The 26826-nt window shown below is 48.3% G+C and overlaps 1 protein-coding gene across 1 annotated transcript in view; it reads left to right on the plus strand.

Annotated features, from left to right (window-relative positions):
• Nucleotides 1–24088, plus strand: part of POU2AF1 (POU class 2 associating factor 1) — a 36876-nt gene extending 12788 nt beyond the window's left edge. Inside the window, exons 2-5 of the mRNA XM_015424999.1 lie at nucleotides 17619–17746; nucleotides 18352–18394; nucleotides 18508–18779; nucleotides 23545–24088. Of these exons, the coding sequence (XP_015280485.1) occupies nucleotides 17619–17746; nucleotides 18352–18394; nucleotides 18508–18779; nucleotides 23545–23856 (755 nt within the window). The 3' untranslated portion in view covers nucleotides 23857–24088. The remainder of the gene's footprint in view (nucleotides 1–17618; nucleotides 17747–18351; nucleotides 18395–18507; nucleotides 18780–23544) is intronic.
• The last annotated feature ends 2738 nt before the right edge of the window (nucleotides 24089–26826 follow it).

Raw genomic sequence — 26826 nt, forward strand, 5'->3', positions numbered from 1 at the left:
CCTCTTCTTCTTCTTCTTCTTCTTCTTCTTCTTCTTTTTCTTCTTCCAAAGCATCCATTTTCTCCAGGGGAGCTGGTCTCTGCAGTCTGGAGATGAGCTGTAATTCCAGGGGATCCCCAGGTGCCCCCTGGAAGCTGGCATCCCTAACTTGTCGGTTTCCAGTTGCCCTGCATCCAGTTCTCCAGAATCCCCTACCCTCCCTCGCTTTTGCTGAAATGCTTTTGATCTCAAAGCAAACACTCCCGCCTGTTTGCTCAGCATCTTTACACTGGGCCAAATGTTTATTGAAGCACCCTGCCCCAATTCAACCAAAAGAAATGGAGTCCTACTTGGAACAGGTCCTCGCCAGCTCTCATTGTCAGCTTTGCTCAAAGGAAAAAATAATCACTGTAAGATTCCTTGGGAAAGTCAGAATGTGTCCATTGCCCAAGAGGACTTGCAGACTCCCTCCTGCAGACACGCCTCGACATGCACCAGGTGCGCAACGTTGACACCGAGAGGGGAATCGGAGCGTTCTGGGAGACGCAAACAGCGTCAAACTGAGGTCGCAAGCTTTACAGACAAGGCGATGGAGCAATTGACAACTAAGGAAAGAAGGTTTATCTTGGGCCTGTTGACATAGCTTTGAGTTGACACCAAAGGACAAGGTAGAAGGTATTCCCACAGATGTTACCTGATACACTCCAGTGTGCCAGCCAAATCGGGAGCAGGCACGTTGTAGGTCAGGGAGGGAGACGGCTCCAAGTCTCTCTCCAAGACAAACTACATTTGAGACCCGTGGGCTATTTCGGTGTGAACAAGAGTCAGGCCTTTGGTCCATCAAACACAGTATCATTTGCTGCGATTGCAGCTCTCCACAGACTCAGGCAGAGAAACTTCTGCTTTGAGATCCTTTTAATTGGAGATGCCCAGGACTGAAGCTGCGACTCTTGGAATACAAAGCAGGTTTTAACCACTCTAGTGAAACCCGGGAATTGCTAGTACTGCTGGCATTGTCCTGACCAGTGTAGGAGCATTTCGCTAATTAATGGGCATATCTAGGAATTAGTAAATGTAATACGGTTTATTTTTTCCAACAAGGTGGGGAAGTAGGACGTTTCCAGATTTCAGGGCATTCTCTTTAACATTGCCCTGCTGAATTTCGATCAGATTACCTGCCCCAGATAGTTCCCGGCATGATCTGGCTGACCGGTGGCAAAGGTCCTGGTGGTCCTCCTTGGCCCTGATCCTAGTCTTGGTCCCTGCACCATACTGTACCAGTTCTCAATGCTTCTTCCTGTCTGCTGGGCCCATAATGTGGTCCTGTTCTGGCCTCCCTGCTTCTTGCCCAAGATCAACATCTTATGTGAACAGATAAGTGCTGAGTTCTACATCTGGGTAACAAAAATGAGGAACATGCATACTGGATGGGGAATACACTTCTGGGTAGCAGTGTGTGTGAACAAGATCTTGAGGTACGGGTGGACCGAAATTTAAATATGAGCACCCAGTGTGATGCAGCAACAAAAAAGGCTAATGCGATCTTGGAGTGTATCAACAGAGGCATAACATCCAAATTGCAAGGTGTCGTAGTCCTGCTGTTCACTGCATTGGTCAGGCTGCACCTGAAGTATTGTGTGCAGTTCTGGAGGCCTCACTTCCAAAAGGATGTGGACAGAATGGAGCGGGTGCAGAGTGCTGCGGATGTGTTCCCAGCGCTCCTTTGGAGAGCTCCAGGGTTTGCGTGTGTGCACACACGGCTGTTGCATTCAGGGGATCAGATCTCTATATACAAAGCCAAGTGTGGTTTCTTTTCTTTAAACAGAAACGAAGGTGTGAGAAAGCGTTTTTGTGAGACGCTGGTTTGTTTGTTTCTTCTCAAAGCCGGGGGCCGAGAGATTCCCAATCGGTTTATTGCTATCAAAGACTCAAAAAAAAAAATACTTCTTTGCCCCAACCTCTCTTTTTCTTTTTTTGCTGTCTTCGACTGTTTGCTTGTCAACTCTTCTGCAAACAGGAAAAGATTTCCATTGTCTCTTCACAGTGTTTGTTTGTTTTTTTATTAAATGACTTGTGCGTGTTTGTGTGCGACTGAATCAGAAATGCAAGAGGAGGGGGAAAAAATGGAAATGTTTGCTTGGATTTGCCCTGCACCACTGAGAGATTCGTCACCTGCCAAGCCTTGAGAAAAGGGGAGGTGAAGGAACAACCACCCAGGCGTGTCAGCTCTCCCCAAATGACAATGTGCCGTCAGTGGGCAGTTGTTGTGACTCATCTGGAAATTTAAAAAAAGCCCACTTTCAACTAACTGGAAAAGAAGCAATATGTGAGGCAAAGCGCCCCTGGAACCCACCCCCTTCAAGGGTTCATCTGAATGGTTACGGGCCTGTTCCGTCCTGCAGGTGTTACTAATTGGTCTCTCGGCCCACACAGCCCTTATCATCTTCAAGGCCAGATCTGGAAATGTGGTAATTGGTTTCTCGTGAGAACCTGCGGCCCACAGGATGGGGAGGGGGGAATCGGGAGTGATGTGGTAATTTTCTAGAGGGTTCCAGCAAGGATGTGTCCTGATTGGGTGTCGTCATTACCTGACGCTGCTTGGACAAAAAACTATAATTGAGCTAAGGGCCCGGAGAAAGAAAGCTAGCTTGGATTCTGATGGACTGATGATATGCTGATATTGTAATAGACTGCAACGGAGAGAATGCATGAACTATCATGTTTGACTCTTGGACTTAAGGTCTGTGCCAGGTTCTGGTAATGTTTTAGATAGTTAAGCTACTTTTCTCGATTTCCTGCTGTATGACTTTGGAGCATTGCGTTGCTTGCAGATAAAATCTTTTGCTTTGACAGAGATTAAATAAAACTGTATAATTTTAATAAAGGAAAGCTTGGTTACTCGTGTACAACAGCCCTGGTGATCCACAGCGTTCAGCTTTGGACTCCTTGACACAATAGAACAAAGTTTGAGTCCAGTGGCACCTTTAAGACCAATGAGTTTAATTCCAGGTACAAGCTTTCGTATGCATGCCCACTTCTAAAGGTTATACCCAGAATTAAACTTGTTCGTCTTAAAGGGGTCACTGGACTCAAACCTCACTCTGTTGCTTCAGACCAACACGGCGACCTGCCTGAATCTATCTGAAGAAGTGTGCGTACACACAGAAGCTTATACCCAGAATTAAACTTGTTCGTCTTAAAGGGGTCACTGGACTCAAACCTCACTCTGTTGCTTCAGACCAACACGGCGACCCACCTGGATCTATCTTCATGGGAAAGAAGCAGTTAAGGGAGCTGGGCTAAGAGGCAGCAGTTTTTCCAAAGGAGCTCCGCTCCGTGTCCAGCCCAACCCAACCCATCTCCTGGCAAGGATCGGAGGGTTTCGAGTTGGGAAATTCCTGAAGACTTGGGGGTGGAGGATGGGGAAGGTGATGTCTGTGGAGGGGAGGGTCTTCATTTGGGTATAAATGCCATCAGGGCTCTTTTTGTAGAAAAAGCCCAGCAGGAACTCATTAGCATAATAGGCCACCCCCATCAGCAGAAACTCATTAGCGTATTAGGCCACGCCCCTGATAGTACAGCTCATTAGCATATTAGGCCGCACCCCCATGTTACCAGAAGTGTGGTTATCCAGCCACACCCACCTTTTACTTGTTATTCTGTTTACCTTGTTTGTTGTCAAAACCCAGGGCCCTTTTTTGTAGCAGGAACTCCTTTGCATGTTAGGCCACACACCCCTAATGTAGCCAATCCTAATGAGTTTCTGCTGTTGGGTGCGGCCTATTATGCTAATGAGTTCCTGCTGGGCGTGGCCAACTTGGGAGCCAGCCGGAACTCCGTTCCTCTGCGCTCCTGCCCAAAAATAGCCTTGAATGCCATACAGTCCACCATTTTGGTGTAGTGGTTAAGTACATGGACTCTAATCTGGCAGAACTGGGTTTGATTCCCCATTCCTCCACTTGCACCTGCTGGATGACCTTGTGCAAGCCGTAGTTCTGTCAGGGCTGTTCCTGAAAGACCAGTTTCTCTCAGAGCTCTCTCAGCCCCACCTACCTCACAGGGTGTCTGTTGCGGGGAGGGGAAGGGAAAAGAGTTTGTAAGGGTGGGGTATAAATCCAATTTCCTCCTCCTCCTCCTCCTCCTCTTCTTCTTCTTCTTCTTCTTCTTCTTCTTCTTCTTCTTCTTCTTCTTCTTCTTCTTCTTCTTCTTCTTCTTCTTCTTCTTCTTCTTCTTCTTTCAAAGCAACCTTTCCCCCCCAGGGGAACTGAACTCTGCAATGTGGAGATCAGCTGTAATTGAAGGAGCTCTCCAGGCCCTGCCTCGAGGTTGGCAACCAGGCCAGAGACCTGCTTGAGCTTACTCATTAGCCCAAGGAACGTATGGCTTGATTTCTCAGCATTACAATTACACCAGGGTTGCCAGCTCTGGGTTGGGAAATCCCTGGAGATTTTGGGGGGTGAAGCCTGGGGAGCGACCTCAGCAGGGTGTGATGCCGTAGAATCCATTCTGCAGAGCAGCCGTTTTCTCCAGGGTAACTGATCTCATCCATCTGGAGATCACTCAGATTTGCGAGAGATAGAAATCACAGAATCATAGATTTCAAAGGGGCCATACAGACCATCTATTCCAGGGGTGTCAAACATGCGGCCCAGGGGCCAGATGAGGCCCCCTGGTGGGCTTCTATCAGGCCCGCAGTGGAACTGGCTTTCTTTTGCTTCTTCTTCCAGTTCTGCTGCTGCTGCTGCGTCATCGTAGGTTTGCAGCTTACAGATACACACCATAACAGCATACTCAAGATTGCAACAGCACAGCCAATTTGATGCAATAATTTAAAGCAAGAGGTGTCAGTTATCAGACACCGTTAAATAAAGCAAAATATTGCAAGAGTGCTAATGTTTTAAGCATGTTTTTATTTTAAGTTAAAAAAAACACCTCTGTGTTTGTGTCCTTTATAAAGTTTCTATCTCCGCTACCTGGCATTACATTTTATGACACACAGGGCCCGGCCCAATGAGGTCTCATTTATGTCAGATGATCCAGCCCTCATAACAAATGAGTTCAACACCCCTGATCGAGTCCAACCCCCTGCCCAATGCAGGACCAGCCTGAAGCATCTCTGACAAATATTCGTCCAGCCTCTTCTTGAAAGCTGTCAGTGAAGGGGAGCTAACCACCTCCCTAAGCAGCTGATTCCACCTTCGAACCACTCTGACCGTGAAAAAGTGTTTCCTAATGTCCAGCCAATACCTTTCCGCATGTAATTTAAACCCGTTGCTTCGGGACCCCTCCTCTGCTGCCAACTGGAACAGCTCCTTGCCCTCCTCCCAATGACAGTCTTTCAAATATTTAAAGAAGAAGAAGAGATTGGATTTATACCCCATGGCCCTTCACTACCCAAAGGAGTCTCAGAGCGGTTTACAAACTCCTTTCCCTTCCCCTCCCCACAACAGACACCCTGTGGGGTAGGTGGGGCTGAGAGAGCTCTTGACAGAAACTGCTCTTTTTCCAAGAACAGCTCTTGTCAGAACTACGGCTTGCCCAAGGTCATCCAGCCAGGTATCAAACCCGGTTCTCCCAGATTAGAGTCTGCGCACTTAATCACTACACCAAACTGGTGGAGCAATCATGTCCCCCCATCAATCTCCTCTTCTTCAAACTCCAGGTGCTGCTTAGAGACTGGCAACCCTACAGACCCTGGAAGAAAATGGCTGCTTTGGAGGGTGGACTCTGTGGCATCATGCCCTGTTGAGGTCCCTCCCCTTCTCAAACCCCGCCTCCCTCTCATTCCAAAGTCTCCAGGAGTGTCCCGACCTGAATCTGGCAACCCTAGGCCAGAAGGAGGTGGTTGAATGGGCTGTTCCATTTCCGAATGCAGGCGGCGGGGTGTGTGCGTGTGCCATTTTCGAGCACTTCCTCACCTCCAGGTTAAAAAGCAAAACCCTGCAAATAAAACAGCTATCCCTTCAAGGGCGAGGGGAGAAGATGTGAACCCAATCTGTTCCCTGGCACATTTCAAGCTGTGGTCCCCCCATCTGAAGCGTTGGAGTCTGCTCCTCCAGCTCTGGACTCTATTAAGTATTGAGACGAGGCAGCTCTTTCCATAACAACGTGCTTCTTTACTGAACTTCCGAACCAAAGAACCTGGCTCAACAGGAGCCAATTTATACTTGTAAAAACCACACCCACCTTAAACAACGACCGATCCCAAGTAGGCAACCAGAATCCTTCATTTGCATGAACTATAGACAGTGTAACTAATGACAGTGCAGCAATTGGGTTATAGCAGGGCTCTTTTTGTAGAAAAAGTCCTGCAGGAACTCATTAGCATAATACGCCACACCCAACAGCAGAAACTCATTAACATATTAGGCCACACCCCTGACAGCACAGCTCATTGGCATATTAGGCCACACCCCCATGTTACCAGAAGTGTGCTCATCCAGCCACACCCACCTTTTGCTTGTTATTCTGTTTACCTTGTTTGTTGTCAAAACCCAGGGCTTTTTTGTAGCAGGAACTCCTTTGCATGTTAGGCCACACATCCTTAATGTAGCCAATCCTAATGAGTTTCTGCTGTTGGGTGTGGCCTATTATGCTAATGAGTTCCTGCTGGGCGTGGCCAACTTGGGAGCCAGCCGGAACTCCGTTCCTGTGCGTTCCTGCCCAGAAATAGCCCTGGGTTATAGTCGACAAATATGATTGGCCGTTACCACCAGTCACTTAACCAATAGTCTTGAAGGCCTTTTGGAGCTTTGCTCAGAGTCAAGCTCCACCAGTACATAACAGTCTCCCCCATCTGAAGCGGCGGAGTCTATCCGTCCAGCTCTGGACTCTTGTCATCTCATTTTGGAATTGTGCCCACGGAACCCTCCGGAATGCTCCGCTAGGATCAGATTTCAGAGGTGGAACATGAGATACGCACTCCCCAGAAGCAGTGTTCCCTCTGAGCTGAGTGAGTGTGAGCTAGCTCGCAGTTTTTTAGCCTCCAGCTCACACATTTTTGTCTCAGCTCAGGAAGGAGGGCTCCAGAGCAAACTAATTTATGCAGGAGCCAAATCCCTCGCTCACAGCTTTAATGCCAGTCGCTCACCAAGTAGAATCTTTGCTCAAGACTCCACAGCTTAGAGGGAGCATTGCCCAGAAGTATGTTTATAGAGACTGTTGATATTTTGGAAACTGGCATTCTTGGAGAGGCACACTAAAACACTCCCTTTCCTAGATAGCCATTAATTATGTTTACCTCTTGGCAAAAATAAGAAAGCAAGTGCCCTGAGATGGAGAAGGGGTTAAAATGTCTGCTTAAAACTAAAAATTAAAAGCTCTCTCTTTGTCCCTACTGAAAGATCATCTAACGTAGAACAGTAAACATCACTAAGAGAAAGACCTTGCACCGACGGGATGCGAGGGGGAAGCTTCCCAAGGCCGGACACCTTCAGCCTTCTTCTCCCACCCACAGGCACCGCGGTGCTTGGTGCGCGGGCAGAACTGAGATAAGCCAAGACAGCAGCAAGACTCCTCTCGGCTCCTTCAGGAGCCAATGTTTGCAAAACTGACGACAGAGCCATCCATCTGCTTTGTGTGGGTTGTGTCTTGCCAAGCTGCCCAGGCTGTGGGGCATGCTCTTAAGGTGTTCCTGGCACGGTTGGTTCTTGCTAGAGACCAGCCAGCAATATTTCCCTTGCACCCGCAAAAGGGAGACTCTTGCCAGGGGTCAGTTCAGTTGCTGTGATCGCTTTCTAGCCAACAGGATCTCAGGCCTCAAACAATTATTCTCGTCTAGTAGGATGCTCACCATGTCGGTAGAAGGGGCATCGTGTAGAGATGTGGACTGCATAGCGCAAGGACTCCAGGAGACAGCCCTGCACAGGATCTCGGGTTGCCAACCTCCAGGTGGGGCCTGGAGATCTCCTGCAATTACCATTGATCTCCAGGCAATAGAAAATTGCTGCTTTGGAGGGTGGACTCTATGACATTGTGCCCTGCTGAAACCCCTCCCCTCCCCAATGCCTGCCCTCCTCAGGCCCCAACACCTAAATCTCCAGGTATTGGCCTCAAACAATTATTCTCGTCTAGTAGGATGCTCACCATGTTGGTAGAAGGGGCATTGTGTAGAGATGTGGACTGTATAGCGCAAGGATGCCAGCAGACAGCCCTGTGCAGGATCTCGGGTTGCCAACCTCCAAGTGGGGCCTGGAGATCTCCTGCAATTACCATTGATCTCCAGGCAATAGAAAATTGCTGCTTTGGAGGGTGGACTCTATGACATTGTGCCCTGCTGAAACCCCTCCCCTCCCCAATGCCTGCCCTCCTCGGGCCCCAACACCTAAATCTCCAGGTATTTTTCAACCTAGAGCTGGCATTCCTATTTGTATGTGTGTGTGTGGGGGGAGCGAACCTTGTCTACTGTGTGTGTCGTAGGGCAGGATAAAAAGTAAAGTAAATAGGTGAGTGGACTTCCCTACATTGCATACTCTGCAGTTAGCCTTGATTGACAATCTTCATTTTTTGGGGAGGACAAAAGTATTCTTTCTTCCCTGGTGTAGTCTACTCTGTCTCCAGGGTTTGGGGTGGTTTTTGATTAATTTAATGCTGGATAAAAACCAGATGGGGGCCACGGTGGCTCAGAGGTTAAGATGCCGAGCTGCAGACCGGAAGGTCGGTAGCTCGGCAGTTGGAGACCCAAGTGCCGCGTGACGGAGTGAGCTCCCGTCTCCGGCCCCAGCTCCTGCCAACCTAGCATTCCTACATTGCATACTCTGCAGTTAGCCTTAGTTTGACAATCTTCATTTTTTGGGGGAGGACAAAAGAATTCTTTCTTCCGTTGTGTAGTCTACTCTGTCTCCAGGGCTTGGGATGGTTTTTGATTAATTTAATGCTGGATAAAAACCAGATGGGTGCCACGGTGGCTCAGAGGTTAAGATGCTGAGCTGCAGACCGGAAGGTCGGTAGCTCGGCAGTTGGAGACCCAAGTGCCGCGTGACGGAGTGAGCTCCCGTCTCCGGCCCCAGCTCCTGCCAACCTAGCATTTCGAAAGCAAGAAATTGCGAGTAGAGAAATAGGTACTGCTTCAGTGGGGAGGTAACAGTGTTCCGTGCGCTTTGGCGTTTAGTCATGCCGGCCACATGACCACAGAGAAGTCTTCGGACAGCGTTGGCTCTTCGGCTTGGAAATGGAGATGAGCACCACCTCCTAGAGTCGGATTCGACTAGCTTTCTAGCAAGGGAAACCTTTACCTTAAAAACCACCAACCACTTGATAGTCTGATGCGTAATGTGCATGACTATGGATTTCTCTGCAAGCGTACAAGTAGGTCTATTAAGGTCAATGGGACTACTCAGGCTTCTATTTATACTCAGATCTTGAACTGTGTTTGAATGCCCAGTACCTTTCAGAACTATGAGGCTGATTCCACAATGAATCTTCAGGTGCACGCGAGATAATATTCTGATTTCCGTGCAAAGCTCTAAAAGGATTTGTAGAAACAGTTTTATTTCCTCACCTGAAGAATCTGAAGAAGCGAGCGGTGACTCACGAAAGCTCCTCCCCTGCCACAAATGTTCTTAGTCTTTAAGGTGCTCCTGGACCCTGGCTCTTTTCTATTTTCTGTTTGTTACCCCGATAGCTACGTGCCAAGCCTTTGCACAATAGTCTCATCAAGAACTGGTCAGTGCCAGATTGTTGTATTTGGCTGTTGTTGTTGTTAGAAAGTGCTGTCAGGTCAAGCTGACTTATGGCGACCCCGTGGGGTTTTCATGGCAAGAGGCATTCAGAGGTGATTTGCCATGGCTTGCCTCTGGGTCACACAACCCTGGATGTCTTTGGAGGTCTCCCATCCAGGGGCCATTTCCTGCAGGAGTGCACAGGAGCGGAGCTCTGGCAGTAAAGAGCCCAGGGGGCGGGCACATGCAACAAGCCCCACCCCCTGCTCCCAGCAGCCCTGGACCATGAGGAGGACGAAGTAGCCCTCCTTTCCTTCTCTCCTTTCCCTCCTTATTTCCTTCTCTCCCTCTTTCTTTCCCTCTTTCCTTCCTTCTTTCCGCCTCTCTTTCTTTCTTTCTGTCCTTTTTTCCTTCTCTTTCCTTCTCTCCCTCCTTATTTCCTTCTCTCTCTCTCTCTTTCTTTCATCTTTTTCTTTCTTTCTTTCTTTCTTTCTTTCTTTCTTTCTTTCTTTCTTTCTTTCTTTCTTTCTTTCTTTCTTTCTTTCTTTCTTTCTTTCTTTCTTTCTTTGTAGCCCTCCTTTCCTTCTCTCCTTTCCCTCCTTATTTCCTTCTCTCCCTCTTTCTTTCCCTCTTTCCTTCCTTCTTTCCGCCTCTCTTTCTTTCTTTCTGTCCTTTTTTCCTTCTCTTTCCTTCTCTCCCTCCTTATTTCCCTCTCTCTCTCTCTCTCTCTCTCTTTCTTTCTTTTTCTTTCCCTCCTTTCTTCCTTCCTTTCTTCACAGATCTGTGCGTTTCTCCCCCCATAGACAGTAATCCAAAACAGTCCAGTGGCAGTTTTAAGGCAAAGTTTTATTCAGAACTAATTAGTTCCTGCTGGGCTTTTTCCACAACCCCCCCCCCTGCCTTTGCCCATGTTCCAGTCTCGACTGGAGAGCCTGTGGACAAATTAACTTTAATTTTGAAAGGATATAAAGAGGAAAACTTTGAAAATACATGGTCAAGACTTTACAGGTGGGTTGAAGATGACATTAAATGAAACGTGAACACAACCGAAATAGCGGACAATGAGAACATCGATATTGAACTGTGCAAAAGGTATATGTAACATTATAAGATGTAGAAACATACTTTTATTGAGAGATGTATGGACAACTGAATAGTCAACTCAAAGAGTTGGAGATTCTCCCATTGAATGTTTGTATGTACTATTGTTTGTTTTTGTTCGTTTGTCTGTTTGTTATAAAATAAAAAAATATTTATCAACAAAAAAACGATTCCAGTCCTTTGGCCAATTAGATGCCAAGTAAGCGTCTTAGGTAAGGAGCTGCGGTGGCTCAAGTGGTTAAGACGCTGAAGTGCAGGCTGTGGAAGATCCCCCTGCCTTTGCCCATGTTCCAGTCTCGAATGGAGAGTCTGTGGACAAATTAACTTTAATTTTGAAAGGATATAAAGAGGAAAACTTTGAAAATACATGGTCAAGACTTTACAGGTGGGTTGAAGACGACATTAAATGAAACATGCTTTCGAGCAACGGAAACCTTTACCTTTGGGCTGCGGTGGCTCAGTGGTTAAGTCACTGAACTACAGACTGGAAGGTCAGTAGTTCAGCAGTTCGAGACCCGAGTTGCCGCATGACGGAGTGAGCTCCCGTCTCTAGTTCTAGCTCCTGCCAACCTAGCAGTTCGAAAGCAAGAAATTGCAAGTAGATAAATAGGTACCACTTTGGTGGGAAGGTCACAGCGTTCTGTGCGCCTTGGTGTTTAGTCATGCTGGCCACATGACCACGGAAATGTCTTCAGACAGCACTGGCTCTTCGGCTTTAAAATGGAGATGAGCACCGCAACCCTAGAGTCAGATTCGACTGGCATTCGAGCAAGGGAACCTTTACCTTTAAGCGTCTTAGGTATACGTGCTAGAAGCCCATTCCCCAAGCCAGCTCCCATTCGTTTCCACAAAGTTTATGGAGGAAAACTTACCGGTGAATTGTGAATGAGTGGGAGGACAAGGTGCCATTTGGCCTTTCGTCACCAGGCATAGGGTTGGCAACTCCAGGTTGAGAAGTGCCTGGAGATTTTTGGGGGGTGGAGCCTGTGGAGGGTGAGGTTTTGGGCAAGGGAGGGAACTCTCTGGGATATAATGCCATAGAGCCCGACCTCCAAAGCAGCCATTTTCTCTGGGAAAACTGATCTGGCATGGCGTAGTGGTTAGGAGCATGGTGCAGTGGCTTGGAGTAGCAGGCTAGATTCCCCCCTCCCCCTACACTGGCTGGGTGACATTGAGCAAATCACAGTTCTCTAAGAACTCTCTCAGCCCCGCCTACCTCACAAGGTACCTGTTGTAGGTAGAGGAAGGGACGGCGATTATGAGCCGCCTTGAGACTCCTTAGGGTATAGAAAAGGTAAAGGTTTCCCTTGCTCGAAAGCCAGTCGAATCCGACTCTAGGGGGCGGTGCTCATCTCCATTTCCAAGCCGAAGAGCCAACGCTGTCTGAAGACATTTCCGTGGTCATGTGGCCGGCATGACTAGATGCCGAGGCGCACGGAACGCTGTTACCTTCCCACCGAAGAGGTACCTATTTATCTACTTGCAGTTTCTTGCGTTCGAACTGCTAGGTTGGCAGGAGCTGGGGCCAGAGATGGGCGCTCACTCCGTCACATGGCACTCGGGTCTCGAACTGTCGAGCTACTGACCTTCCAGTCTGCAGCTCAGCGTCTTAACCACTGAGCCGCCACCAGGGTATAAAAACCAACTCTTCTTCTCCTTCATCTCTGTAGACTGGAGACCAGTTGTAATTTCTGGACATCTCCAGACCTCACCTGGAGAGTGGCAACTCTAGGCACCAGGCCGTCTTGCTGTTTTACGCACTGACAGCGATGAGCCAGACCTTTGCACAATAGTCTCTTCAAGAACTGGTCGATACCAATCAAAGCCCTTTCAGTTCTGGCCACGCTCCACTCTGTTTGGCACCAGCGTCCCTACCTGCCTTGCAGTTTACGTTTCTGCTATGGATATGAAGAGACTTTAGACTCTGGACCAATGTTCCCTCTAAGCTGTGGAGTCTTGTGAGCAAAAATTCTACTTTGTGAGCCACAGGCATTAAAGCTGTGAGCGAGCGATTTGGCTGCTGCATAAACTAGTTTGCTCTGGAGCCCTCCTTCCTGAGCTAAGACAAAAATGTGTGAGCCGGAGGCTAAAAAACTGTGAGCTAGCTCACACTGACTCAGCTTAGAGGGAACACTGCTCTGGACTTCAGATGAATCTGGACTCCTTTTGCGTGTCAACTTTGGCCTGTTTGTCAAGCCGCTGCTGAGCGCAAAGAGTGAAAGGGGAGTTATCTCTCTCGGCTCTGCGGCGTCCCGATTTCAGTCGCAGCAGGCAGCAGAAAGTTGGCTATGAAGGGATTTTGTCTATCTTTCACGGATTTCCTGAGCTTTGATGCAGCGGCACCTCATTGCCACAGAAATACTTCACGTGTGATAAAGCTTAACAGTTTCAGATAGGAACAAAAAAAACCAACCCTGAATTATATTTCCTTGTGACTCATGCTATCACAAGACTCCAGAGTGGCTTTTGAGTTGGCTACGGCCCAGGTAGTACAGAGGAAGCGTTACCGGTTCACTAGCTTCAACCCCATGACCTGTAACCATCCCAGTTAGCTAAAGAGCACAGAAACACGAGGGCCTGTTTGCACGCTGTGCCTTTTACACCAGTTCCCAATCATGTTATTCATCAGGGGTCCCAAACAGCATACCCTCGCAGCCAGGGGTCATTTCGTAGAAAAAGAGGTGCAGGAGATCATTAGCATAACTCGTTAGCATAACTTGTTTGCATGTGCCACACCCCCTGACATCACTGGAAGTGTGTCAGAAGGCAACACCCACCGCTCAGGCTCCACTGGACTGTTTTGGATTGCTAGCTATTGGGGAGGGGGGGCATAAAGATCTGTCCTCGCAGAGGAGGGAGAGCTTGTACCTGAATAAAACCTGGTCTTAAAGGTGCCACTGGACTGGGGGTTTTTTGGGGGGCGGGGCTCTGCAGCTTACCTGGCTGCTTCTTGCTCTGACTGAGTGCTGCTGGGAGCAGGGGGCGGGGCTTGTTGCATGTGCCTGCCCCCTGGCCTCTTTACTGCCGGAGCTCCGCTCCTGTGCACTCTTGCAGGAAATGACCCCTGCTTGCAGCTATAAATCTACAAGTTGTAGTGGTTAAGAGTGTCAGACTAGTATCTAGGAGACCCGGGTTTGAATCTCCACTCGTGTCATGGAGGCTCACTGGGTGGGTGACCTTGGGCCAGTCACGCTTTCTCAGCCTAACCTACCCCACAGGGCTGTTGTGAGAATAAAATGGAGGTGAGGAGAAGGATGTCAGCCACTTTGGGTCCCCACTGGGGGGAAAGGCAGGGTAGAAATGAATTAAATACAAATGAAGAAGAAGAAGACAAGGAGGAGGAGGAGGAGATTGGATTTATACCCCGCCCTTCACTCGGAGTCTCAGAGCGGCTTACAAACTCCTTTCCCTTCCCCTCCCCACAACAGACACCCTGGGAGGTAGGTGGGGCTGAGAGAGCTCTGAGAGAAACTGCTGTTTTTCAAGGACAGCTCTTGTCAGAACTACGGCTTGCCCAAGGTCATCCAGCAGCTGCAAGTGGAGGAGTTGGGAATCAAACCCGGTTCTCTCAGATTAGAGTCCGCACACTTAACCACTGCACCAAACTGGTGTCTATTGTCCTCAAGCAAAGCATCTGCAAAGCTGTCCCAAACTGTCCCAAGGTACAATTCCTAGGATCCTTTCATTGAAACCAAACCAGATTCAACTCGGTTTAAATTGGTGGTGTAGGTAGGTGTGCCCTCAACGTTTATTTATTTAGTCGATTTATTAAATAAATAAAGTTACTGGTGACAAGTCACAAGCTAACTAGGGAGAGTAACCAGTCATTTTGTGAAACTGTCTGCAATGCAAGCTTTGATATTTGCCAGGGCCTGCCATTAAAACTGTGGAAGAAAATTGTCAAAATCCTGATACTGAAATAAGTTTAATCGAAATCCACAAAGCAATCAGAAACACCCACAACCAATAATTCATCATTCAACAATCAACATTCAGACTTGAGTCTGTGGGAAATGCACTCTGCACATGTTCAAAAGAACTCTAGTCACAATTATTGCTTACCACACGGGTCCCCAACATGGTGCCCCATGGGCACTATGACGCCCATCTACTCCCTTCTTGGTGCCTGCCAAATGTTTTTAGAAAGCATGGCCAGGTGGCACTCTTGCCCAGCAGGGCTGGAGATCTGATTGGCTGTGCAGATTTTTTCAAAATTCCTCTGGCAGCAGCTGCAGCCACAACACAAAGATACTGAAAGTGTGCAGTGTGTATACCAGAAAATATTTTAAAATCATACGCTCATTTTAAAAGGCATCCTATTAAACAGAGATTCTGCCCAAATTGTTATGCGTTACTATTGTTGTTGCTGTTGTTGTTGTTCAGTCACACATTTGACCTCGCATTCTAGGATGTCTGGCTCAAGGTCAGTGATTACACCGTCGTGGTTGTCAAGGACATTGAGGGCCTTCTTGTATAGTTTTTCTGTGTATTCTTGCCATCTTTTCCTAATCACTTCTGCTTCTGTTAGGTCCCTACCATTTTTGTCTTTTATCATGGCCAGCTTTCCATGGAATGTTCCCTTGATTTCTCCAGTTTTCTTGAAGAGATCTCTAGTCCTTCTCATTCTATTGTTTTCCTCTATTACTTTGCATTGTTCATTCAGATAAGCCTCCTTATCTCTCCTTGCTGTTCTCTGGAAATCTGCATTCAGTTGGGTAAATCTTTCCTCACTACCTGACATTTTGTGGCTGGCTCCACCTGACAAAGATATGTAATCTTTCCTTAAAATCTGCCTCCATTCCTGAGGATTGGAAGGTAGCTAATGTCACTCCCATCTTTAAAAAGGGTTCCAGAGGAGATCCGGGAAATTACAGGCCAGTCAGTCTGACGTCGATACCGGGTAAATTGGTGGAAACCATTATTAAGGAAAGAATTAGTAGGCACATAGATGAACAAAACCTATTGAGGCAGACTCAACATGGGTTCTGTAAGGGAAGATCTTGTCTCACTAACCTATTAGTGTTCTTTGAGGGGGTGAACAAACATGTGGACAAGGGGGATCCAATAGATATTATTTACCTTGACTTCCAGAAAGCTTTTGATAAAGTTCCTCATCAAAGGCTCCTAAGCAAGCTCAAAAATCATGGGATAAAAGGACAAGTCCTTTTATGGATCAAAAACTGGCTAGTTCATAGAAAACAGAGAGTGAGTGTAGGTGGGCAATTTTCTCAGTGGAGGGTGGTAAGCAGTGGGGTACCACAGGGATCAGTACTTGGTCCACTGCTTTTTAACTTGTTCATTAATGATTTGGAGATGGGAGTAAGCAGTGAAGTGGCTAAATTTGCGGATGATACAAAGTTGTTCAAGGTGGTGAAAACCAGTGAGGATTGTGAGGCACTCCAAAGGGATCTGTCAAAGATGGGCAAGTGGGCGTCAACATGGCAAATGGGGTTCAATGTGGCCAAGTGCAAGGTGATGCACATTGGAGCCAAAAATCCTAAATATAAATACACATTGATGGGGTCTGAACTGGCAGAGACTGAGCAAGAGAGAGATCTTGGAGTTGTAGTGGATAACTCACTGAAAATGTCGAGACAGTGTGTGACTGCAATAAAGAAGGCCAATGCTATGCTGGGGATTATTAGGAAGGGTATTGAAAACAGATCAGCCAATATAATAATGCCCCTATATAAATCAATGGTGAGACCTCATTTGGAATACTGTGTGCAGTTCTGGGCACCACACCTTAAAAAGGATATTATAGCTTTGGAAAAAGTGCAGAAAAGGGCAACTCGAATGATAAAAGGGTTGGAACACTTTCCCTATGAGGAAAGGTTAAAGCGCTTAGGGCTCTTTAGCTTGGAGAAAAGACGACTGAGGGGTGACATGATCGAGGTTTATAAGATTATGCATGGGAAAGAGCAGGTAAAGAAAGAGGTACTTTTCTCCCTTTCTCACAATACAAGAACTCGTGGGCACTCCATGAAACTGCAGAGCGGTCGGGTTAGAACGGATAAAAGGAAGTACTTCTTCACCCAAAGAGTGATTAACACATGGAATTCACTGCCACAGGAAGTGGTGGGTGCTACAAGCATGGACGGCTTCAAAAGGGAATTAGATAAGCATATGGAGCAGAGGTCCATCAGTGGCTATTAGCCACAAGGTATAACTAGGGGCTCTGGGGCAAGTGATGCTCTGTCTTCTTGGTGCTTGGGGGGGGGGTCAACAGTGGGAGGGCTTCTAATGTCCTGGCCCCACTGCTGGACCTCCTGATGGCACTGGTATTTCTGGCCACTGTGTGACACAGAGTGTTGGACTGGATGGGCCTTTGGCCTGATCCAACTTTGGCGTCTCTTATGTTCTTATGTGGCAGCCATTTTGTCCCCATCTCCCTGTGTCTGAATTCCAGAGGTGCCCACAGGCTCAAAAGGTTGGAGATCTCTGGCTTAGCATGTCTCAGGTCTGAACTTTGGTACCGAACAGGTACTGGGGCGGAGCACTTGTGACGCCTGCCAGATCGCACCTTATTTCATGTCCACACATTTACACCGTCTCATCAACGGGTGGCCTCGTTGACCCCCTCCCCGATTAAAATCAAATTAAACATTTTGCTCTGAAGGGGCTATAGGCTATCTTTCGGCTATGCTCCTGCAGAGTGCAGGGGGTTGGACTAGATGACCTGGAAGGTCCCTTCCAACTCTAACTGAAAAGTACTGAAAAGTACTGGGATACGGAGACGGATACATCACACTGACATTCTATGATTCTATCATTCTAAGGGCAGCATAGGAGTGCTGGGAGTTTCTCCCCCTTGCCCAAGAAAGGGAAATATCCAAAGTACTGCCGGAGAAAACTAATTATCCAAATATTTTTGCTTAGCTTCCACACCTGAGCAACTGCCCCTGCCGCGCCCCTATCAAGGTGTCCGCGTCAAAGAGCCCGTGAAGGAGCTTCTGAAGCGAAAACGTGGAAGTGTTCAGAATGCAAACATGGCTGCAGGAACCACGGTAAGAGAGGGTGGTGGTGGTGGGGAAAGCAGCTTCCACTCCTCTGTTTATTCCGTGATGTCAGCGCCGCGGCACCCAACCGGCCGTGTGGGGATGGCAGGTAAAAAGGGGAGCTAGAAGGAGATTTTTGCAGGACTCCGAAAGGAGGCAAAACTGCAAAAAGCTGAGACTTAAATTCGAGTGGGGACTTGAGCAACGCTCCCTCTAAGCTGTGGAGTCCTGTGAGCAAAAATTATATTTTGTGAGCTACCAGCACTGAAGTTGTGAGCTGGTGATTTGGCTACCACATCAATTAGCTCCTTCCTGAGCGAAGACAAAAAGGTGTGAGCTGGAGGCTAAAAAACTGTGAGCTGGCTCACACGGACTCAGCTTAGAGGGAACACTGGCCTTGAGCTTGACCCCAGCATGTATGTGGAACAGAAAAGAAAAGATGATACTTCTGGGACCCCTCCTCCATTCTCCAAATGAAGGGCTTGCGTTTCTTTGGAGCGGGTCAAACTGCGAAAAGTGCTGAAATAAGTTTCCTTCTTGGCCTCTGAGTAATCGTGTTTCTGGTATCTGTATCATGCCTCAACGACTGATGCCAATCTGTTCTTTCCCTGTAGGTGTTTTTCCCCCATCAGCCGCTTCCATCCTATTCACCCACTGGTAATGCTTTCAGAATTTTTTCCCTCCCCCCACCCTTTTGATCACTGCTTTGATTTCGGGGGGGAACCCCCCCACACACACCGGTGAATTTAAACCGCTGTGCTTCATTGCAGGTCAGGTCTGCGCAGAGTCGGACTTGGTTGCTCCTTCGTTGCCCGTTACGGATGAAACCTCGCTCTACTCCGGGTGGCTGGCGCAACCGGCCCCCGCCTCTCTACAGCCTTTGACCCAGTGGACCACATACCCAGATTATGTGTCGCACGAAGCAGTCAGCTGCCCTTACACGGCGGATATGTACGTTCAGTCCGTGTGCCCCAGCTATACGCTTGTCGGGACATCCTCGGTACTGACCTACGCATCACAGCCACTGATCACAAACTTTGCGGTAAGTTTGGCTGTGGTGGGTGTTTGTTTGGTTGGTCGGTCGAAAGTGCCACTCTGAGACACCAAATGAAGGGCAGGGTATAAATCCAATTCCTCTTCCTTTTCCAGTTTGGTGTAGTGGCTAGGAGTGCGGGCTCTAATCTGGGAGAACTGGGTTTGATTCCCCACTCCTCCGCATGCAGCTGCTGGTGTGACCTTGGGTCAGTCACAAGTTCTCTCAGAGCTCTTCTCTCAAGGGCAGTCCTCGAGAGAGCTCTCTCAGCCCCACCTACCTCACAGGGTGTCTGTTGTGGGGAGGGGGAGGGAAAGGAGATTGTAAGCTGCTCTGAGACTCCGAGTGAAGGGCGGGGTATAAATCCAATCTCTTCTTCTTCTTCTCTCCTCTTCCTCCTCCTCCTCCTCCTCCTTCTACTACTACCACTACTATTTCTTCTCCTTCTTCTTCTTCTTCTTCCTGCCCTCTGTAGCCACTGTAAGACTTCCGTTTCTCATCAGTTGCACTTCCAGGAGAACTCCAGTTCTCATTTGGGGGGTTGTAACCCTTCTGCAGCTTTGGTTGTGCTCGTGAAAAGTCTGCATCCTGTGTGCTCATCCCCCACACCTGAGATCAGGTTGGCCTTGAACCCTTTTCCCCTGTCACTACTCAACAAGGTGGTGGTAGGAAAGTGGAGGGGGGTTATTTGACTCTATGGGTTTTGGGTGAATCCTAGAATGTCACCCTGACGCAATGACATCATTTCCGGTTTCACACCGGAAGTGACATCGCAAGTTGGTGGCCCGCCAGATTGCCTGTCGCTGCCCTCTCAAATTGTCCCACCTGGGTGCCAGCATCAGTTGGTAACCCTACCTCAGAAGCAATGCTCCCTCTAAGCTGTGGATTCTTGTGAGCAAAAATTCTACTTTGTGAGCTACTGGCATTACAGTTGTGAGCGAACGATTTGGCTGCTGCATAAATCAGTTTGCTCTGGAGAAGAAGAAGAAGATCGGATTTATAACCCTCCCTTTCCCTCCCCCTCCCCACAACAGACACCCTGTGAGGTGGGTGGGGCTGAGAGAACTCTGACACAAACTGCTCTTTTTCAAGGACAGCGGTGCCAGAATTATGGCTTGCCCAAGGTCATCCAGCCAGGTGCAAATGGAGGAGTGAGGAATCAAACCCGGTTCTCCCAGATTAGAATCCGTGCACTTAACCACAACACCAAACTGGCCATCCTTCCTGAGCTCAGACAAAAATGTGTGAGCCGGAGGCTAAAAAACTGTGAGTTAGCTTACACTAACTCAGCTTAGCTGGAACACCGCTCAAATGTATTAGGCACATACGACAGAGTCACTGAGAAAGATCTGAGGGTGTGTAGGATCTCCCCCAGTAGGTCTGTCTGCCTCTTTGCCGAATTCAAATATGATTTCTCCAGCCACTCCCAGCAAATCACACCACTGGCAATTACCACATACTATAATTGCAATATGGGCTCTTTTTGTAGCAGGAACTCCTCTGCATATTAGGCGACACACCCCTAATGTAGCCAATCCTCCAAGAGCTTACAGTAGCCCCTGTAAGAAGAGCTCTGTAAGCTCTTGGAGGATTGGCCACATTAGGGGTGTGTCGCCTAATATGCAAAGGAGTTCCTGCTACAAAAAGAGCCCACCTGAGTAGCCCAGGCTAGCCAGATTTTGTCAGATCTCAGAAGCTAAGCAGGGTCAGTCCCGGTCAGTACTTGGGTGGAAGGACCCCCAAGGAGGTCCAGGGTAGGTACGCAGAGGCAGGCAATGGCAAACCACCTCTGAATGCCTCTGGCCTTGGAAACCCTACAGGGTTGCCAAAAGTCGGCTGCAACTCGATGGCCCAAACCCCAAAACAAGAATGATCGCACGCCATCATCAAATAATTACTTATTATTTAAAATACCTGCCTTCTGCGTTTCTCACACATAGCAGGGGGATATGAAACTGTTGTGAATAGTCAGCAAATATTTGAATATTATCTCGTGAATGTTCAACTTCAGTACTTTCAGTTTTGGATGGTTTGGAGGAAAATTGGTGGTGGTGGGGAGAAAACCTCTGTGCTTTTAATTTAGACATTGAGCTTCGTGGACAGAAGGACCCTTAGGGTATTGTTGTCTCCAGCTGCCAAAAGAAGGAAAGGGTCAACTTACCCGAAACCTCGACCAAGCCAAGGAGTCCCACGGTTTTGATTCACAGCATTTGAGCTGTTGTAACGGAAGACGGCCATAAATCCTATTGTTCTGTCTGGCTACCCAGAATATCAAATATCAGATTTGAATATTAGCAGGGAGGCCTGGGTGGTCTATTTCGACTTTCTGTTTTTCAGCACAATATTTTCACAACGTTTGATACAGCAGCATTTACAATTGCAATTAATAATACTTTTCTTTATATGGTTTGCCACTCAAGGTACTTTGCACATACGGACCCCCTCTCCCCCACACGGCAGAATAAAACCATTTCGAAAAGTGGAACTAACTGGATATTCTAGAAATGCTTGGTAAACCGTGAAATCTGTAAGCAGGAAGATCTGGTTGCTATTGGCCTTCTAGGGCAACAGACCAAAAAAAGAACTTTATCATTATTAAAAGGGTCAGTCCAACCCTAAGAGGCAGTATCAAATAAATCATTTGGCAACCAGAGCCTGGAAGCTGATTTTTAAAAAACCCAAATAGAAATCCAGTATAAAAATAAGGCATGCAATATAAAAGAGTCAGCAGACAAACTGTGAAATCAAATTTCAAAAAAATGGGGTGCCACCATTGAGAAGACCCCGCTCCTAGGTTAGGGAATGTGGAAGAATGCTCTCTGCCAGATTGAAACAGATGGACTTGTTCTAGGATTGCCAACTTCCAGGTGAGGCCTGGAGATCTCCCAGAATTACAACTGATCTCCAGGGTACAGAGCAGGGGTCATTTCGTAGAAAAAGAGGTGCAGGAGCTCATTAGCATAACTCATTAGCATAGCTTATTTGCATATGCCACGCCCCCTGACATCACCGGAAGTGTGTCAGAAGGCAACACCCACCGCTCAGGCTCCACTGGACTGTTTTGGATTGCTAGCTATTTGGGGGGGGGGAACATGCAGATCTGTCCTCACAGAGGAGGGAGAGCTTGTACCTGAATAAAACTTGGTCTTAAAGGTGCCACTGGACTTGGTCTTAAAGGTGCCGCCCCCCGGGGGGACTTGGCAAGCCTAATTAAGAGCCCTGCCCCACAAATAGCCTTGAATGGGAGGGCTAGAAACAGGCTTGGAGCCTCCCCCTTTAAAAACAGACATCCGGATGAACTTAATTCACCGTAATTAACTACCCCCTTAAAAATGTAAATGCCCCCAGAACCAAAATATCCTGGCTACGGGCCTGTTTTGGAGGAGGCCAGAGCCCATGACCCAATCTACCCCCCTCTTTTAAAAATCTGTTTTCTTCATCCCAGCAACTTATAAATCCAGGTCAGTACTGCCATTTACGGAAAGGGAATAGAGCCAGAGTGGTACTTGTCCCAACCCCACTGCATGTGAGCAGAGAGAGAGTTGGAACCCACACTGGTATCCCCCAGGTAGACCTGGAATTCTGCATTCGAGAGGGGGCAGAAGAGAGCGACGAGGGTGATCAGGGGTCTGGAGATTGAGCCCAAAGAGGAAAGGCTGAGGGCACTGGGAATGTTTCGTTTGGAGAAGAGGAGACTGAGGGGGGACAGGATTGCTCTCTTTCGATACTTGAAAGGCTGTCGTTTGGAGGAGGGCGAGGAGCCGTTCCAGTTGGCAGCATAGGATTGGACCCTGTTAAGTCCGTGCTTAACAATAATAGTCAGAGAGTGATTCAGCAAAACTCAAGTTTATTCAGCTCTTCAATCGACTTCTTCTGACACGGTACAACTCCTCATAGCCCAAACAGCTTGTCCATTTCAGCTGCTCGGTATTTAAACACTCCGGGCTAATGTAGCCACACCTACTGTACATTAAACCAACCTATCAGGTTGATATTTGTCAGGGATGCTTTAGGCTGGTCCTGCATTGGGCAGGGGGCTGGACTAGATGGTCTCTTTATGACCCCTTCCAACTCTATGGTTCTATCTCGAGGATCACACAAACACCGGGCCCCTTTACACAAGCGTGTTCGGGGCCACTGCACCATCAAGTGTTGACTTGCACATGTAGATGGGCCATGTTGTCTTGAATACCCTAAAGGGGACTGTCATACAGGGCTCTTTTTGTAGAAGAAGCCCAGCAGGAACTCATTAGCATAATAGGCCACACCCAACAGCAGAAACTCATTAGCATATTAGGCCACAGCCTTGGCAGCACAGCGCATTAGCATATTAGTCCACGCCCCCATGTTACCAGAAGTGTGCTCATCCAGCCACGCCCACCTTTTGCTTCTTATTCTGTTTACCTTGTTTGTTACCAAAACCGAGGGCTTTTTTTGGTAGCAGGAACTCCTTTGCATGTTAGGCCACACACCCCTAATGTAGCCATTCCTACTGAGTTTCTGCTGTTGGGTGTGGCCTATTATGCTAATGAGCTCCTGCTGGGCGTGGCCAACTCAGGAGCAAGCCGGAACTCCGTTCCTGTGCGTTCCTGCCCAAAAAGAGCCCTGTGACCCACCGTGCCCTTTCAAAATTTGGCAGTTATCAAGGGTTGGCCAGCGGCACGGTGAGAAACACATGTGAGAATCGGCTTTTCGAATGGCTGCTTCCATGTATGGGAGAGCAGCCAATCCTCAGGTCAGCCTGATTGATGGGTCGGTGTGGTTTCTCTAACAGGCGAGACCCTCCACGCCGGCTGTCGTGCCTCACCTAGACGTGATGGACCAGCAGCCGCCCCTGAGCTATTTCCCGTGGACTCAGCCCATCTCGACCTTGCCGACCCCTTCGCTGCAGTACCCACCAGCCTCAACGGCCCTCCCAGCCCCCCAGTTTGTTCCTCTTCCCCTTCCAGTTCCAGAACCGGTCCCGCAAGAGCTGGAGGAGGAGAGGAAGGAGATGAGCACGCTGACCATCGAGAAGCTCCTTTTGCAAGACGAGAGCGGCAGTGCCTATGATCTCAACAACAGCCTCTCCGTCAACGGACTTTAAAGCAGGCATTTCAGCAAATGTCGAAGGTGTGTGTGGAGTGACTCCCGCGTTTCAGCAAAGAAGTCAGCCCGGCTTGCTCATCAGCTACACGGCGGAGGCTGATGTGATTCCAGTAAACCCGCTGTACAGATCAGTGATATACCTTTTGAGACATGAACATAAGACCTTGTCCGATTAAACTCTAAAGCAACACGTAATGACACTTCAACGACACTGACTGAGCCGGTTGTCTGTTATACTATGTTGCGTTCAGTGTTCCCTCTAAGCTTAGTTAGTGTGAGCTAGCTCACAGTCTTTTAGCCTCTGCTTCACACATTTTTGTCTTAGCTCAGGAAGGATGGCTCCAGAGCAAACTAATTTATGCAGTCGCTCCCAAAGTAGAATTTTTGCTCATAAGACCCCACAGCTTAGCGGGAACATTGATTGCGTTATATTCAGTTACGTATACTGCTACTGACTGCCTATAGACTGTACCAGGGGTCATTTAATAGAAAAAGAGGTGCAGGCGCTCATTAGCATAACTTATTTGCATATGCCACACCCCCTGATATCATACGAAGTGTGTCAGAAGGCAACACCCACCACTCAGGCTGGACTCTTTTGGATTGCTAGCTATTGGGGGGGGGACACATATGCAGATCTGTCCTCGCAGAGGAGGGAGAGCTTGTACCTGAATAAACCTTGGTCTTAAAGGTGCCACTTGCCTGTTTTGGAACGGGGGGCTGGGGGGAGCTCTGCAACTTACCTGGCTGCTTCTTGCTCTGACTGAGGGCTGCTGGGAGCAGGGGGTGGGGCTTGTTGCATGTGCCCGCCCCCTGGGCTCTTTACTGCCGGAGCTCCGCTCCTGTGCGCTCCTGCAGGAAACGACCCCTGGACTGTACCGCTATATATTCCTCAAATGACGTAGTTTCCTAAAACAGTGACCTTGTGGAACATACTTTCCTTTTCACAGGCAGATTTCTGTTGCATTGATTCTTCTTCTTGTTTTTGTAATATGTTCTATGCTTAAATAAATTTTTAAAAATCAATTAAAAATTAGAAAAAACTAGGCTTGTCTTTGCATTGACTCTTGTTCTAGAGTCTCACAAATATCAGTGGAGAAACACCAGTTATCTGGGGAGTCCCTTTCATTCCCAAATGTATTTGCCAAAGAAGTAGCGACAGGCTAGGGATTCCAACCTCCAGGTGCGGTCTGCAGAGCCAGTTTGGTGTAGTGGTGAAGTGCGCAGACTCTAATCTGGGAGAGCCGGGTTTGATTCCCCACTCCTCCACTTGCACCTGGCTGGATGACCTTGGGCAAGCCATGGTTCTGAGAAGAGCTGTCCTTGAAAAAGAGCAGTTTCTGTTAAGAGCTCTCTCAGCCCCGCCTACCTCACAGGGTGTCTGTTGTGGGGAGGGGAAGGGAAAGGAGTTTGTAAGCCGCTCTGATCCTCTTTGGGTAGTGAAGGGCGGGGTATAAATCCAATCTCTTCTTCTCTCTTCTTCTTCCTGGAATTATAACTGATCTCCAGAGATCAGGTTCCCTGGGGGGGAAAATGCTGCTTTGGAGGGTGGAATCTATGGCGTTATACACTGCTGAGGCCCCTCCCCTCTCCAAACCCCGCCTTCTCCACAGGCTCCACCCCCCAAATCTCCAGGTATTTCCCAATCAGGAGCTGGAAAACCTAAACCACCCCTAGTGCTAGTTGCAACCCGGAACAAGAAATACCCCCCTTCCCTTAGCTGTAGATGGAAGGGGTGTAGAGCCAGTTTGGTGTACAGCCAGTTTGGTGTAGTGGTTAAGTGCACGGACTCTAATCTGGGAGAACCGGGTTTGATTCCCCACTCCTCCTCTTGCACCTGCTGGATGACCTTGGGCAAGCCATAGTCCTCTCAGAGCTGTTCTTGAAAAAAAGAGCAGTTTCTGTCAAGAGCTCTCTCAGCCCCGCCTACCTCACAGGGTGTCTGTTGTGGGGAGGGGGAGGGAAAGGAGTTTGTGAGCTGCTCTGAGACTCCTTTGGGTAGTGAAGGGCGGGGTATAAATCCAATCTCTTCTCCTTCTTCTTCTAGCTAGGTCAGTCAAATATGGAAAGAGCATAGGGTTGCCATCTCCAGGTTGGGAAATTCCTGGATATTTGGGGGTGGAGACTTAGCAAGAACATTGGGGATAGGGTGCCATAGAGTCTGAAGCAGCCATCTTCTGCAGATCAGGTGTAATTCTAGGGAAAGCCCAGGCCCCGCCTGGAGGTTGGCAGCCCTAAAGGAGGGAAAGGATGGTAAGGCAAGTTCAAACGCAGACGTTTCGGTTTAAGCAAGATATGGAAAACAACTCGCTCCACTTTGATTTCTATAGGCAGGGCCAGCCCAAGGTGTCATGTCGATACTTATGCTTTGCTTGAATCCTGCTTTTACATTTCTGATTGGTTCTACAACCCAAATCCTATTTGATTGTTTCTTGACTGTCTCATCCGTTGATGGTATTGACTCACTCTGTTTAGCCCGCCATGAGTCCAAGTGAGAAAGGCGGCATATAAACAACCAGGGGTCATATTGTAGAAAAAGAGGTGCAGGAGCTTATTAGCATAACTCATTAGCATAACTTATTTGCATATGCCACGCCCCCTGATATCACCGGAAGTGTGTCAGAAGGCAACACCCACCGCTCAGGCTCCACTGGACTGTTTTGGATTGCTAGCTCTTGGGTGGGGGGGTGACATGCAGATCTGTCCTTGCAGAGGAGGGAGAGTTTGTACCTGAATAAAACTTGGTCTTAAAGGTGCCACTGGACTGTTTTGGGCCGGGGGACCAGGGGGGGCCTCTGCAACTTACCTGGCTGCTTCTTGCTCTGACTGAGGGCTGCTGGGAGCAGGGGGTGGGGCTTGTTGCATGTTCCCGCCACCTGGGCTCTTTACTGCCGGAGCTCCGCTCCTGTGCGCTCCTGCAGGAAATGACCCCTGTAAACAACATAAATAAAGCAACCGAATGAAGTTA

The sequence above is a fragment of the Gekko japonicus genome, unplaced genomic scaffold (genome assembly GCF_001447785.1).
Source record: "Gekko japonicus isolate JY-2015 unplaced genomic scaffold, Gekko_japonicus_V1.1 scaffold2137, whole genome shotgun sequence".
NCBI classification, from domain to species: domain Eukaryota; kingdom Metazoa; phylum Chordata; class Lepidosauria; order Squamata; family Gekkonidae; genus Gekko; species Gekko japonicus.